The sequence below is a fragment of the Ipomoea nil genome, unplaced genomic scaffold, assembly GCF_001879475.1.
Source record: "Ipomoea nil cultivar Tokyo-kokei standard unplaced genomic scaffold, Asagao_1.1 scaffold3170, whole genome shotgun sequence".
Lineage (NCBI taxonomy): Eukaryota > Viridiplantae > Streptophyta > Magnoliopsida > Solanales > Convolvulaceae > Ipomoea > Ipomoea nil.
Genome location: NW_017619598.1, coordinates 1 through 16,398, shown reverse-complemented (window position 1 = coordinate 16,398; position 16,398 = coordinate 1). Strand labels below are relative to the sequence as shown.

At 45.3% G+C, this 16,398-nt stretch overlaps 1 protein-coding gene across 1 annotated transcript; it reads left to right on the top strand.

Annotated features, from left to right (window-relative positions):
- The first annotated feature begins 292 nt into the window (after positions 1-292).
- On the top strand, positions 293-3,001 carry LOC109167922 (glucan endo-1,3-beta-glucosidase, acidic-like). The gene is made up of 2 exons (XM_019316995.1): positions 293-398; positions 1,906-3,001. Exons 1-2 carry the CDS (start codon positions 317-319, stop codon positions 2,856-2,858), a joined length of 1,035 nt encoding a protein of 344 aa, XP_019172540.1. The 5' UTR covers positions 293-316; the 3' UTR covers positions 2,859-3,001.
- Positions 3,002-16,398: the final 13,397 nt, after the last annotated feature.

The following is a 16,398-nucleotide window of genomic DNA, read 5'->3' as shown; positions in this document are numbered from 1 at the left end:
GACCTATTGGCTATTATTAAATTCCTCAGATTTTCTTTGATTATTATCATACTCTCCCACCATTCATGGTGATTAAATGTACAGAAGAAGAAAACTGATAGGATGAGATAGAAATGACCCGGTGCAGTAGTAATCGTCGTATATATTTAAATATTTAATTACTTGTGTTTTTTTCTTTGTCCTAATTTTGTTGTATTAGTCCTAATTTTATACAGAGTATTTGACCCGTAACAGACTTTGGCGTTGCTAGGCTTCGAGTTTGCCTATAAAACCAGCAACAAATGTACATTGGTGCATCATTTCAATTACCTCGTATATGGCTCTGCAACATCCCCTATTGCCTTGCAAATCTTCCATGGCTCTCATTCTCCTATTCATTGCGTTGCTACACATAACAGGTCCTTCTCTATCTCTCATGCATCTTACATTTTAGGGAAGAAAAAATGGGCTTCACATGCTCGCTTACATGTACAGTTGATTATTGATGTAAAAACGAATGACGTATTTTGTCTCAACTAAATGTCTAAATTGATGATTGAACATCATATTTACTATTTATATATTGGCGGTGTTTAGTAAATATAGTTGTTAGCTGATTGGTTAGTGAGTTTGACTAGCTGATTGTAGAAAGATGTTTAGTAAATTAGATGTTAGCTGATAGTTAATTACATATAAAATGACTTTATCAAAAAACAGATCGAAAAAGCTAGTTTTTTTGAACAGCTTTTCGAATTTTAGTGTTTTGGAGCAATGAGTTGTTACAAAAAACCAATTAATCAAATACTCATATTGATTGTTTAACCAAATCAAACACTTAATAGTGGTTAAACAAATCAAAATTGGTTGATAGGCTAACTATTTTACCAAATATGGCTATTGTATGCTTAACATAGACGTATAACACTTGGGTTGCACTCCCATATAGAAGGATATGGTTCGAGCCTCAGTGAAAACTGAGATACTACATTGTAATAGAATCAGTTGCATTCAAAAAAAAAAAAAAAAAAAAAAAAAAAAAAAAAAACCATAGACCGTATGGGTATATGTTAAAAGACAAAACCTTATCTCTTTTATTGTTGACTTCATTTTTTTTTTTTTTTTGAAAGTTACTGGCTCTATTACATTGTAGTATCTGTTCATATACTTTCTCAACCTACTGAAACACAAAGAACCAATAACGCCTCCACTGAGGCTTGAACTCATAATCTTCCAAATGGAAGTCCAACCCGGATACCATTAGACCACATAGTCCTGGTTGTTGACTTCATTTAATTATCTTTAGATTCATAAATTTTCAAAATAAAATAACGGAGAACTATTTCTGCTGTGTGCAAGAATGAGCTTTGAAAAGTACAAAATTGTGTCAGTAATGTTTTTTTTGAATGTTACACCTACTGAAACACAAAGAACCAATAACGCCTCCACTGAGGCTTGAACTCACAACCTTCCAAATGGAAGTCCAACCCGGATACCATTAGACCACATAGTCCTGATAATTGTGTCAGTAATGTATTGATTCTTTAATTTAAATTTTAATGCATATATAGTCGGTATCACACCACTTTGGGTCGCACTTGTACAAGATATTCTCATGAATCCTTATCAATAACTCTATAAGACATCAAATACAAGCCCTCCCATTTAACTAATTGTTGAGTCACTATAATTTATTACCTCTCAAAATTTTATCTGATCAGAGTGGATTTGGAAATGAGAGATTGTCTCTTTTTATTTTATTTTATTTTTTTTTGAATTAGACTACAAAGTGTTTTAATAGACTCTAATTATAAGAGTCATTTTTAAACCCGTAATATACTCTGACTAATCCCCGTTCTCACAAAACCTGCTGAATTAAAGGTGGTCATATTGATTTTTTCATACAATCCATTTGATTGTGTTTTGCAGGAGTACAATCCATTGGTGTTTGCTACGGCAAGAACGGCAACAATTTACCATCGGACACCGACGTGATCAACCTCTACAAGAGCAATGGCATCCGAGGGCTGCGACTCTACGACGCCGACCCCAGCGTCCTCAACGCCCTCCGGGGAACCAACATCGAAGTCATCCTCGACGTCTTCAACGACAAGCTCCAAGCCCTAACCGACCCGGCCCGAGCCCGAGACTGGGTCCAGACCAACATAGTCTCCTTCCCGGACGTCAACTTCAAATACGTCGCCGTCGGGAACGAGGTCTGGGCCGGAAACCCCAACACGGCGCAGTACGTCAACTCCGTCCTCCCCGCCTTGAGAAACGTGCACGCCGCGCTCTCCGCCGCCGGGTTGCTCGGCAAGATCAAGCCCTCCACCGCCACCTACTCGGCGGTGTTGGACAACACATTCCCCCCAAATCAAGCCGTGTTTAAGGGCGACGCCCAGGGGCTAATGAACCCCCTCGTCCAATTCCTCGCCCAGAACAACCTCCCTTTACTCGCCAACATTTACCCTTATTTCAGCCACAAAGACAACCCCAATCAAGTCCCCCTCCCCTACTCTCTATTCACCGAGCCCAACCCCAACTCCGCCGGCTACCGCAACCTCTTCGACGCGCTCCTCGACTCCATGTACGCCGCCGTCCAGAAGGCCGGCGGTCCCAACATACCCATCGTCGTCTCGGAAAGCGGCTGGCCGTCCGACGGCGGCTTCGCGGCGACGGCGCAGAATGCTGCCACGTACTATAGCAATCTCATTTCACATGTTAAGGGAAATTCTGGGACTCCGATGAAGCCTGGAAGGTCAATTGAGACTTTCCTTTTTGCCATGTTCGATGAAAACCTGAAAGGCGGTGATGAAGTGGAGAAGCATTTTGGGGTGTTTCGTCCAGACAAGACTCCCAAGTATCAGCTCAACTTCAACTGATAAGCTCTTAATGAATAGTACAATAATAATAATAATATAGGGGAGAAAAATAAGTTTCCAAACTGTACTTCCCTACAGAGAATAAGAGATTGGGCAATAAAAATTTGAGTACTCTATAGATTAAACATATATACATGGTGTAATAATGTGTTTGAGCTATAAACTTCCCTTATTTCCATTTTAATTTGTCCATCAGCTATAGTGATTTTTATACTCATACAAGAGATTTGGTTGGAGGGAGGGAATTTGATGAAAAAAAATTACAATTTTAAGAGAAAGAAATAATATGAGAATAAATTGAGAATTAAATCTCAATATTTTATTTGAAAAGAGATTAGTATAAAATCCAAAATATCATCATCATTATTATTATTATAAAGGACAAGTATCTCATGGACCTATGTACATATTCGAACAAAAAAAAAAAACAAATAAATAAATAACATATTCAAATGCTACTCATCTACACTATCTCTTGAATAGGATAGACTATAATTAATTTTTATATATGTAAATACTTTGTGAAATGTTAAGCTTCATATATAAGGTCACATCCAAAAATACATCATAAAAATAAAAGTTCACAATCTAATTAAACATAATAAAATGTTAAGTTTTTTAAAAGCTTACATTCAAAAACATCATATACTGAAAGGGTTCATCACACTATGATAAAAAATGAGAGGTCGCACATCAATTTTAGTTTTTTTTTTTTTAAAGAGAGAGAGAGAGAGAGAGAGAGAGAGAGAGAGAGAGAGAGAGATGTGTAAGTTTGTCTCATTGCACTGCTAGAAATCGCCAATTTTCCGATCACCGAAGAGTGGTCAGAAATAGCCAAAATTCGGTCGAAAACACTTATTCCGACTATTTTGGGGATGCGGAAAGACCCTCGTCGGTATTTTCAACCACCACATGAGGTGGTATAGCATCCACAATTGTAAGGTGGTCGGAAGGTTTGGTCGGGTTGAAAAAAATGCATTTTCGTGTTTTTCGACCACTAGGTGGTCGGAAAATAATGAAGTAAAAAAAAAGAGGAAAAAAAAAAAAAAACACATTTCGGACCACCAACTGGTGGTCGAAAAATAATGATTATAATTAAAAAAAAAAATCTACAAAAGCATTATATTATGAAAATGTCATAGTAATTCACTATTTGCACAATTTCACAATTGTATGTTGTTGTATACTATAGCACTCAAATTAAATGAATCTCAAATGTATTTAACCAACAACTGGAGCAATTTGTAGCTGGTAAGAGGCATATTTGATCCTTAGCTTTAGCAATTTGTAGATGGTAAAAGGCATCTCTGTTTGGTAATCTACAATGTTCAAAGATCAGTATGATTGACAACAGATTTTTAACTTTTTTTGTGCATGCTACTAATAATCTGGAAAAAGAAATTGGTAGTAACATAATTATTAAATAGAGAAAATTTCAATTTTGGTCCACTGACTATTGGAGGTGTGTTAATTGCAACGCTTGACTTTCAAAAATGTTAATTGAGTACCTTGACTATGCAATTTCTATCAATTTTGGTCACGCCGGTCAAATTGCCAGCGAAATCTCACCGGAAAAATTTAATAGGGCAAATAATGAGGGTATTTTAGTCATTTTACTCATGTTCTTTCTTCTCCGATGAACTTCCCTCCATTTTCGGCGAGATTCCTTCTCCGATAAGCTTGTCTTTGATTGCTTCGTATCAACCTTCCCTATCGAGAATCATTGTGCTGCTCTTTCTCTTCATCCTAACCTGGTCAACATCATCAGAATCACTGTGCTGCTCTTTCTTGGTGACAAAATTGAATCATTGTGTTGCTCTTCATCCTCACCTGGTCAAATAAAATCAAATGGTGACAAAATTCAAAATGGCTAAACATTTGAACCAATGTTAGTCGACATTCTCTCTCGCTTTCACCCTTTTTCCATGTCTGCGAAGAGAGACAGAGGGGTAAGGTCAGAGAGAGAAGACAAGATTGAAAATTTGGAAGTGTGAGAGTTTAGAGGTTGGCTTTACTTTTGCTTTAATTATTATATCAACGAACTCCCATTACCCAAATCTCATCACATACATTTTTCTTCTTCCACAAAATTTAGGAGAACGAAGGTTGTTGGTCGCCGGAAATGGAGAAGAAGCTCACCGGAAATGGGGAAGCTCAGGGGAGAAGAATGAAAAAATAAGTAAAATGACTAAAATACCCTAATTATTTGTCCTGTTAAATTTTTTCCGGTGAGATTTGGCCGGCGTGACCAAAATTGATAGAAATTGCATAGTCAAGGTACTCAATTAACATTTTTGAAAGTCAAGTGTTGCAATTAACACACCTCCAATAGTCAGTGGACCAAAATTGAAATTTTCTCTTATTAAATAAATACTACCCTCTATCTTGCAGAATATAAGAATTGAAAAAGAAATTTATTTCAACATGTAGCAACTATATCACAAACTACAGCATATTTATATACTCATGTATCACATATATTACTTAGTTCCTAGACATCTATAGATTGGACTCTCACCTGAATGTGTCCTAATTTCCTCTGTTCGGTGAGCATACTTCAAAGTGTTAACAGTATGGCGATACTAACTATCTGCGGGAGATATGGTGACGATCATTATTGTCTGAGAATTACCACTTAGACCATCTTTAAGAATACATGTTCCCTTCTTTGATTTATCATGATTAACAGTACAAGGTAAACACACAATTAATTCAAAGAATAGAAATTTAAACATCAAACTGATTCAGACAAATAGCTATCCGTAAACAGGAAACAAGATTATGTAAATATAAATGACCTTAAAAGAAAATCAAGAGAATGACTCAAGGAACTTTCAGGAAAAATGTTTTTAAAAAATTGTGAAAGAATAGTGTTATCTTTTTTTTGTCTTCCTAAATTCATTGAATTCTAATTCTATGAAAATCAGAGAATTTCAATTCCCTCCAACTAAACGCTCTGTTAGTATTATTATCTTGATCACTTTTGATCTTTTAGTTTTTCTAAACTTTTGTGCAGGTCAAATTAGTTTTTCCATACAAGAGAGGGTTCGAACTCCCAACACACGATCACTCACACCAACAAAGTTAGTTAAGACATTTTGAACTCAATTTGATTGATTTAGAAAAATAATCAAAACACATAAAACAATCAAGTTAAGAGTAATGAATAAAGGTGAAAATACGAATATGATTGAAATGATATTAGTATATTCATAACTCAAATATATGGTCAAGTGATCTTAATCTTTAATTTATTAGTGAAATGATGAAGAATAAAGTCTTTTTCTGGTTACCAGGACTATGTGGTCTAATGGTATCCGGGTTGGACTTCCATTTGGAAGATTATGAGTTCGAGCCTCAGTGGAGGCGTTATTGGTTCTTTGTGTTTCAGTAGGTTGAGAAAGTATATGAACAGATACTACAATGTAATAGAACCAGTAGCTTTCAAAAAAAAAAAAAAAGTCTTTTTCTGGTTATTTGATATCAAATATCACTCCACGTGAAGAGTTTGAAAACGCGGTAAGAAAGTCTTTTGGTGTTGCGACTTGCGACCAATTCTATGATGAATCAAATCACACTCATAATGATGATGGATTAATGAAATTCATTATATTTGTCTTAAAAAATCATTTCTTAAATTAACATACGGTTAAATTAAGTTACTATATTAGCTTAATTTTTAATAGAGTTAATTATCAAAATGGTCCCTTGACTAAGTGAAATTATCAATTTGGTCCTTGATTATTTTTTTTGACCAATTAAGTCCCTCAACTTTAAAAGTTTTAACCAATTTGGTCCTCCGTTTGTTTGACCGTTAACTTGGGACCAAATTGGTAATTTGCTATAGTCAATGGACCATTTTGGTAATTAACTTTATGGTGGGCAATTCGGTTCAGTTTTCTCGAACCGAACCGTACCAAACTAGTTAGATACGGTAATATACCGAACAACCGAACGGTTCGGTAAAAACTCGAACCGAACTAAATTTGTTCGGTAAAAACCAAACCGAACCGAATATTGTTTGAAGTTCGGATTGCTATTTTGTTATATATTAGACTTTGGATATGGATTATGTAAACACCATAACACATAATATAGAACTTTTGATAACAAACCATAAAGAAATCAAATAAAACATTTACGAGAGATACCCGTGAGAATATGAGCTGAACGACAGAGCAAGCAGTAAGGGACTTGGATTTACTTTTTATTATTATTATTATTATTTATTATTATTATTATTATTATTATTATTATTATTATTATTATTAAAAATCAAACAGTACTCAGTTCAGTTCAATTTTTACCGAACAATTTGGATCAGTTTTTTATCGAACCGTTCGGTATACAAGAATCCAATACCGTTCGATTGTTCGGTATATTACCGAAACAAATTAGTTCGGTTCGGTCTGGTATGGTTCAATTCGAGAAAACAAAATCGAATTGTCCACCCCTAAAGTTAATTACTAAAATAGTCCATTGACTATAGCAAAATTACCAATTTGGTCCCAAATTAACGGTTGACTAACGGTCAAACAAACGGAGGACCAAATTGGTTAAGTTTTTAAAATTGATGGACTTAATTGGTTAAAAAAAAATAGTCAAGGACCAAATTGATAATTTTGCTATAGTCAAGGGACCATTTCGGTATTTAACTCTTTTTAATATATTATTTATCTTTAAAATATTATAAGTTCATTTTTACTGCACTAATACAAATACATATATTATATTAATAAATATTAAATAAGTTCATTAATCAAACAACAGGTTCATTTTCAGAATTCTAATATAACTGTATTATAATGATAGATGATTTATTAATTAATGAAATGCTACAAGGTCTTTTTCACAATATTGGTGGTTCATTAAAGAATAATTACAATACTGATGAATATTTACATTTACAATAATAATGCAATTATTTATAATAATAATAATAATGAATCTAAAATAGTTCATTAAGAGAATATTGGAGGTTCATTTTTACAATGCAGAAGGTTCGTTTTATCAATATATATTCGAAGTCCATCAATAAACTAATTAAGATTAAAAAAATTATTAATATGAGTGATGGTTTTAGGGTTTTTCGAGCCCAAGGAGGTCCAACACAACCTTTAGCTGGAGGATACACCTTTCCCAAAAGGGTTTGAGTCTTAGTAAAATATGATGCTTAGTAGTACTTGTCTATTCCCTCTCCGGGTTCTTGAATCTGCCTCATACAAGGGTGGAGGAGCCCTCTTTATAGTGGCTCCCCCTCTACTGACTTAAAGGCTTATGATGGCCGACTTAAAGAATACATTCAATGCGCCGAGCCGTTGGGCGACGTTACGGATTCTGCCAACGGCTCTCTTTGGCTAGTAACTGGCGGACCGAGCCCGGCCTTTAATGCCTCAACGGCTCCTTGTCTTAACTGCGTTGAAGGCTCCCTCAACGGCTCTCCGGACCGAGTCCTCTCCTAGGTCGGGCCTGGGCTGACTTCTCGTCCCCGTTTGGTATTGGGCCGTCCTTCCGGTCTCTGAACTGGGCCTCCCTCTTTGGACCTGGGCCGAGTCCAGCCGAGTCCTGGACTCGGCCCATGCATTCTTTCTGGGCCCCTTTTCTTGGGCCGGGGTTCTCACCCCATCAACTAGTCCCTCACTTTTCCATACCCGGTCCACCAACCTGGGTTTGGAAAAGTAGTAACCATCTCCTGCTCACCGAATTCGTGCCTTGAATGACTCAGGATTGGCCCAGATTATTCGCTATCTCCCGGATCTCGCGGGACCGTTCTGATCTCCTCGGCCTGGCCTGACACCTATAAATGACCTTGGCCGTTCTTTTCTTAACTTACTAATTCCTTATGGGTCGCTCACCACTGAAAGGGAAGCAGATTGATTTTGGGTCGCCCCGGCGCCCTTTGCCTTTGAAACGGACTCGGCCTGAGAGGGAGCCTAAAAGGAAGGCTCCCCGTCCGACTCCACAGAGATCACCTGCTGGCGCTGCCTCTATGGCTCTTCATCCGCCGACTCCTGCTCGTCGTGAGGTCGCTCCGACTTCTCGCCATTCTCCCCCTCCGGGGTCTGCTCGAGTAACTTCCCCAGGCGGGACCGTTGTTGACGTGCCTGTCCCAGAGCAGCTGACCTTTCGTATGACCTTTTCTATTCCTCTGGATGACTTGGACGGTCCGGTTACCGGGCTAATGAACGAGGAAGACTTCGCTCGTTATCAGGAGATGTACCCGGACGATGAAGAGCTGGTTGTGCCGCCACTCATGCCGGCGTTCTGGGACTCGCTTTGCCCACCTTCTCCTGGGCCATCGGAAGGGTTCTTTGGAAGCGGCTCCTCCTCGCCGAGTGAGTGATCTTTGTGAACTGGGGTCGGCCGGATTCTCTAGAGGGGTAGTTCTGTTAGGAGCACTCGCTTACTCTGTAATAAGCTCCTTGTAACCTGCACCTTCTTTATTTTATAATAAAATATTTTCGGCCTTCAGTTTTCATCTTTTTTAGTATATTTAGTGCACTCGTCCGCCTCAATTGTCGTGGAGTCGGCTGCGGTGTCGAGTCCGTTTCCGCTTGACACCTGTAAATCTCGCTTCCCAGGGCGAGCCAGGCTTTTTTCAGTTTAGCGTGCGAATCTCACCCTTCCCGAGCTAATGGGATGGGATTAATCTCTGACAGAGATTCACGCTGCCCATCCAATCCGGCTCAGTTATGTCAGTTACGATTCCCTCCGTGATTTGCACCTCGGTCGTTGCTCTCTCAAGGCTCTATATAAGGGCTTTTGGTAGCTCTGTGCTTTCTCACCATTTTACACCTCCAAAACCTCAAGCTATGAGTTTCAGGGACGGTGATCGTCGTTGGTCCATCCGTAATAAGGAGCATGCCCGGCAGGAGGAGCTCCGGCGGAAGAGGGCGGCTAGCGGAGGGTACCTGGTGGGCGACTCCGCTTCTGATCCCATCGTGGCGCCTCCTGACATGCTTGATCCGATGGTCGTGGAACCGGAGGAGGACGAGATGGTGCCCATGGTAGAAGATCCAGAGCCAGAGGGGGACCTAGACTGGGAGGCTCCTCCGCTTTTTGGCGTGGCCATGTCGCCGAGTGCTCTGGAGAGGCCCCTGCAGATGGTCGTAGATGGGAAGCCTGCTGTGTATCTGGATGAACTGCCCGAGCCCGAGCCTGAGCCGAGTCCGTTGCCTTTCCGCCCCCACTACTATTTGGAGGGTCCGGAGCCGGTGCGTCACGCGGAGGAGGAGGAAGTTAAGCCCTAGGCCTGTCTTTTCTGTGTAATGCCTATAGCCGAGTCCTCGGCCTTGTACCCCTGTCTTTATGGAATAAAATCTCGTTTTTACTTTTCGGTCCCCGGTTTTTGCGTGTTCCTTTGGCCGGCTCTTGGTCGTTATGACCGACTTGTAAACTCTGTCCGACTAAGTCCCGGGGGTGGGGGACTCGGCAAATTTTGTCGGCCGATCTTGCAACCTGAAGCTCGTCCGGGCCTCTTTATTTGGCCGGACCCGGCCGAGTCACTTCTAGAAACTTCCAGCGAGATCTGGATGGGCCCCCATAGTCTTTGCCTTGATGGGCCTTTCGTCTGGCAGGCCGGGTCATCGTCACTCAGCCTTGGCCTAGGGTAGACGCGCCGCTTGCAGGCTAGCCCTAGGCCTGAACCGTCGTTCCGCCCATCGAGGCATTAAATGCGGCGTCCCTTCGACGTCTTGTCGCCTCCGATTCCTCCACTACGGAGGCGCCGCGTGGCAGCCTCTTGGACTTCCTTCTCCCTTTAAAAGGCCTTTTCCTTCCATTCTTCTTCTTCAATTCTCCCACCAAGCTTCTGCTCTTTCATCGTCTTCTCAGCCTCAACTCCAATCTGTAAGTAATGCCTTCCTCTTCTCATTCTTCTTCTTCCTCCCGTCGGCCGTCTTTTGACAATCCGGCGGGGACCTCTCCATCATCCTCTTCTTCTTCTTTCGTCGTCCGCCGCCTGGAAATGCCGGCAGACTTCCAGGCGGTGTCTTCTTCTTCCCTCTTAGCCCCTTCTTCTTCTGGGGCGGCCACTCTGATGAGCCCAGCCCCGTTAACTACGGTGGCGGCTTTGCCGGGCGGCGTTGCACGGCCGCGAGGCAAGTTTGACTCGGTTGTCCGGCCGTCCGGTCTTCCATCGTCGGCTACAGCGGCGGACCTGGATATGGCCCGCTTTCTGCTTGGCCCTTCGGCCATGGTCGTCGCGGCGGAGGGCCGGCCTATCCACGACCCGCCGGAGGGTTTTGTGGGTATCCATTTGCACTCGGTTGCATTCGGCTTCCGAGTGCCCCCACACCCATTTCTTTCGCTTCTCTTTCGGCATTATAACTTGGTCCCAGGCCAGTTAGTGCCTAACTCTCACCGACTCCTGACCAGCTTCATCAATCTCTGCCATTGGTGGAAGTGCGAGCCAGATTTGGACCTATTCCGGTACCTCTTTACCGTGAACAAGGTCGGCTCTCACTCGCCCGGCTTCATCCAAGTCGCCGCCCGTCCGGGGCGACAACTTTTCGAGGGGTTGTCCGACTCGATAAAAGAGTGGAAGCCCCTTTATTTCTTCGTCCGACCTCGCTCCTCTTCCTTCACCTTTCCGACCCTTTGGCCGGCGACTCTCTTCAAGCCCTGCTCTCGGCGCGCCGTCTTTACGGAGGATGCTGTCATGGGCGGCGACTTCTTGAAGGGCTTCGGGCCGTACTCCGTTAAGTACTGGTCTCGAGTCCGGGCCATGGCCAAGCATGGCCTTCTGCCGGAGGGCGCCGCCACCATAGGTAGCGTCTCTTTCCTCTTCCTTCTCGTCTTGCTTTTTGTTTTCTACGGGAACACTCACAAGTGAGTGTATTTCTCTTACAGGTCCGTACGACTCCGATACCTCCAGCTCCGGCGAAGCAATCGCACCGACTCCTGAGATGGCAAATAGAGCGGAAAAGATGAGGCGTCGCCTGACGCAACGCTCCACGGGTACGGCCGCTGCGTCCTCTTCTCAGCCATCGGCGGCGGTCCGGCCGACTCCTCCGTCTTCCCACAACGTGGTCGACCTCACACCTTCGCCCGTGGTATCGCCCAGTCGGCAGCCGCCTCCTCCCTCTACTGAGAGTCCGAGTTCTAAGCGGTCTGCTGAGCCTACGGAGGGGCCGGCTCCAAAGAGGATCAGGCTGTGCCACGAGGTGGACCAGGACGCCCAAATCTGGATGGGCAACACCTCCGTTCGCAAGTGGTGCAAGGATGTTCTTTTGCCAAAGGATGTGGAGTCGACCCGTGCTCTTGGCGACGGATTCATCATCGAGGCTTTGCTCCGGCAGTCGTATCGCGTAAGTGTTACTCATTCGGCCTTTCCCTCTGTTTACTCTCTTTTTTTTTTTTTTTTTTTTTTTTTTTTTTCCTTTTCTTTTCTGTTCGACTGACGGCTGGGTGTGCAGGACCTCGCCCTCCAGATGGAACTGGGCAATCGGTTCCAGGGCTTTAGGAACGATATGCGGGCCATGACCGCCAAGCAGCGCCAGACAGAGGAAGCTCTTCTGGAAGAGCAGGCGAAGCAACTCAAGATGGTGGAGGTGCACAACGCCGAGCTTCTGAGGGTCACCCGTCAATGGGAGGAGGAGAAGGGCAAAGTGGCCACGATCGCCGCGACTTCCGTCGCAGATTATAAGAAGTCGGCGGCCTTCGAGGCGGATGTGCAGGCGGCGGTGGCAGCTCGAAGGAGAGAGGTGGCCAAGGAGTGGCTGGCGACCCCGGAGGGCGATGATTTCCTCCTCGACCTGGGCGAGCGAGATTACCGCCTCGGCTTCCGCGAGGCGCAGATGGAGATTCACGCCACCTTGTTGGCCCGCGACCCTTCGTTCACTCCCGAGAGCTGGGGCCTCAAGCCGGTGCTGGACGCTGATGGGCCGATTGCGCCTACTGACCCGGCGACTCTTCCTGCGGCGACGCCTCCAGAGCTTGCCGAGTCCCTTCCTCAGGCGGAGGACCCTTCCTCTGTTCCCCTTGCTGGACCATCGGCGGGGGCGCAAGTTGAAGGGGTCGCCGTCGATACCCCCTCCACTGTAGACTAGGGTCTTTTTAGAATAGACCCTCTTTTTGTAAGGGCTGGCCTCCTTATCGGCCGTATTTTAATAAAGAAACAGTTTTTTCATCTCTTTTCACGGAATTTGTCCTTGGGCTCTTTTAGTATTGGCATTCTTCTAAGGCTTTGAACTTTACTTTTTCCTCGCCGAGCTCCTCAGTCAAGGCGACTCTTTCATGCTTCCTCCGAGAAACGACTAAGGGCCTGGGCTCTTGTCTCCCAGCTCTTTCTCGCCGAGTCCCTCAGTCGAGGCGACTCCTTTCCGCTTTTTCTCTTGGAAATGACTAAGGGTCTGGCCCCTTGCTTCCTATCTTTCTCTCGCCGAGTCCCTCAGTCGAGGCGACTCCTTTAGGCTTTTCCTGTTCTCAGGAACGGTTTAGGGTCAGTGCCCCGTTGTTTCTATATATACTTGCCGAGTCTCTCAGTCGAGGCGACTCCTTTTGGCTTTTTCACGGAAACGTCTAAGGGTCTGGGCCCTTGTTTCCTATCTTTCTCTCGCCGAGTCCCTCAGTCGAGGCGACTCCTTTAGGCTTTTTCTGTTCTCAGAAACGGTTTAGGGTCAGTGCCCCGTTGTTTCTATATATACTTGCCGAGTCTCTCAGTCGAGGCGACTCCTTTTGGCTTTTTCACGGAAACGTCTAAGGGTCTGGGCCCTTGTTTCCTATCTTTTCTCTCGCCGAGTCCCTCAGTCGAGGCGACTCCTTTAGGCTTTTTCTGTTCTCAGAAACGGTTTAGGGTCAGTGCCCCGTTGTTTCTATATATACTTGCCGAGTCTCTCAGTCGAGGCGACTCCTTTTGGCTTTTTCACGGAAACGTCTAAGGGTCTGGGCCCTTGTTTCCTATCTTTCTCTCGCCGAGTCCCTCAGTCGAGGCGACTCCTTTAGGCTTTTTCTGTTCTCAGAAACGGTTTAGGGTCAGTGCCCCGTTGTTTCTATATATACTTGCCGAGTCTCTCAGTCGAGGCGACTCGTTTTGGCTTTTTCACGGAAACGTCTAAGGGTCTGGGCCCTTGTTTCCTATCTTTCTCTCGCCGAGTCCCTCAGTCGAGGCGACTCCTTTAGGCTTTTTCTGTTCTCAGAAACGGTTTAGGGTCAGTGCCCCGTTGTTTCTATATATACTTGCCGAGTCCCTGGGGACGATTGGCTGCAACCCACGCCCTTTTATTCGGATTTCTTGGAATCCTCGATCTCATACATGACTTGTCATTGGCTACTGATAAAATCTTTTCAGATGCGTAGCATTCCATATTCGATCTTTAAGCTTGCCTTCCATGGTCTCTAACTTGTAAGTTCCGGCCTGAACTACGGTCGCGATGCGGTACGGTCCTTCCCACTTGACCGCGAGCTTGCCTCCTTCGGTGGGCTGGCTGGCTTGTCGATCCCGCAGCACTAGGTCGCCAACCTGGAAGGTTCGCGGGCGAGTTCTGCGGTCGCGGTATCTTTTCACTGCCTGCTGGTACTCAGCCATTCGCGCACTCGCGGCTTCCCTTCTTTCTTCTAGAAAATTTTTCTCAATCTGCAGGCTCTCCTCATTTGTTGCGTCCGAGTAGGTGCGAACCCGGTGGGTGGGTTCGACCACTTCGACGGGAACCTTGGCCTCAAAGCCGTATGCGAGCGAGAACGGACTCTCTCCCGTCTCTCGCCGCTGGGTAGTGCGATAGGCCCAAAGGACCCGATCAAGCTCGTCCGCCCAGTTTCCTCGGACGTCTTCGAGTTTCTTCCGGATCCCATCAACCAGGGTTCGGTTCACATTCTCCACCTGTCCATTTGCCTGGGGGTAGGCCACCGATACCTTGGTATGCTTAATACCGTGTCGGCGGCAGAATTCGGCGAACGCCTGGCAATCAAACTGTCGCCCGTTATCGCTGACGATGTGCTCGGGCAAACCGTAGCGACAGATCACCTTTTTCCACAGAAAACGTCGACACTGGTACTCGGTGATGGTAGCCAGGGGTTCTGCCTCGACCCACTTGGTGAAGTAATCGATGGCCACGACGCAAAACTTCAATCCTCCCGAGGCGACGGGTAATGGTCCCAACAGGTCTATTCCCCATTTGGCGAAGGGAATGGCAGTGGTGACCGGTGTATAGAAGGTGGCTGGCCAAGTGTCTTTCCTGGCGAATGCCTGACAAACGCCACATTTGGACATCCGTTCAACACAATCTCGCATCATGGTCGGCCAGTAATACCCTTGAACGACCAATTTTCGGGCGAGCGTGTGAGCGCCCTGGTGCGCAGCGCAAATGCCTCTGTGGGCTTCATCCATTACCTTCTCGGCCTCAGGCTTAAGTAGGCATTTCAACAAGGGTCCTCCGAACGACTGTTTATATAGGTCTCCGTCTACGATCCGAAAAGAGGGAGCTTTCCGCCGAACCCTTGCGGCGACTGATGGGTCAGCTGGCAACTCGCTTGTTTCCTTGAATCGCCGGATGTCATCTATCCAGAACATCTCCGGGTTTTTCTCTCGATCCCACCCTTCGATGCTTACTTGCTGGACATCTAGCGGCGCCTCTTCGACACTCGGCCGACTTAGCTCCTCCTTCTGGCAAATCTTTATTAAGCGGTCCGGCACCCCTTCCAGGGCGATTTTAGACAAGATGTCGGCCTCTACGTTGTCCGCCGGGATATGTATTCTATTTCATAAGCTTCGAACCCTTCAACATCTTGGTGGCACATTCTTTGTACAACGCCATCCTCGCGTTCTTAGCTTCGCACGTACCCGAGATCTGCCCGACCACTAGTCGGGAGTCGGTTTTGACTCGTAGCCGTTCGATTCCTAGACCCTTGGCGAGTCGGAGGCCGTTCAATACTGCTTCGTACTCGGCCTCGTTATTTGATACAGAGAACAGGTACCTTAGGGCGTAATACAGCCGAAATCCCTCCGGGGTGATGAGCACAACGCCGCCTCCGCAGTGCTGTCGACTTGATGCTCCGTCCGCATGCATCTCCCACCACTCGCGGCCGGGGTGCTTTCCGAGGCACTTTCCTTCTCCTCCTCGCTCGCCGTACACTCGACCAGGAAGTCGGCCAAAGCTTGGCCTTTGATGGAGGGCCTGGGTTGGTACTCGATCCCGTATTGAGTCAGCTCGACGGCCCACTTCACTAGCCGGCCGGAAGACAAGGGGTTCCGTAGTACACTCCCGAGTGGTTGATCCGTCAGGACCCGGACGGTATGGGCTTGGAAATAAGGCGCCAACTTGCGAACGGTGACCACCAAGGCATACACGATCTTTTCCAGGGCAGTGTACGTGTCTCGGCAGCTTTCAGTGAGCGCTTACATAGTAAACCGGGTGCTGGACTCGGTCCTCCTCTCGAACCAACACCGAACTTACCGCTTTGGCCGAGGCGGCGAGTACAACAGTAAGGGCTCGCCCTCCTGGGGGGTAGACAGTACTGGGGGAGTCGACAGATATCGTTTTAATTCCTCGAACGACTGTTGGCATTCGGCAGTCCAAGGCGAATCCTCTTTCTTCTTCATGGC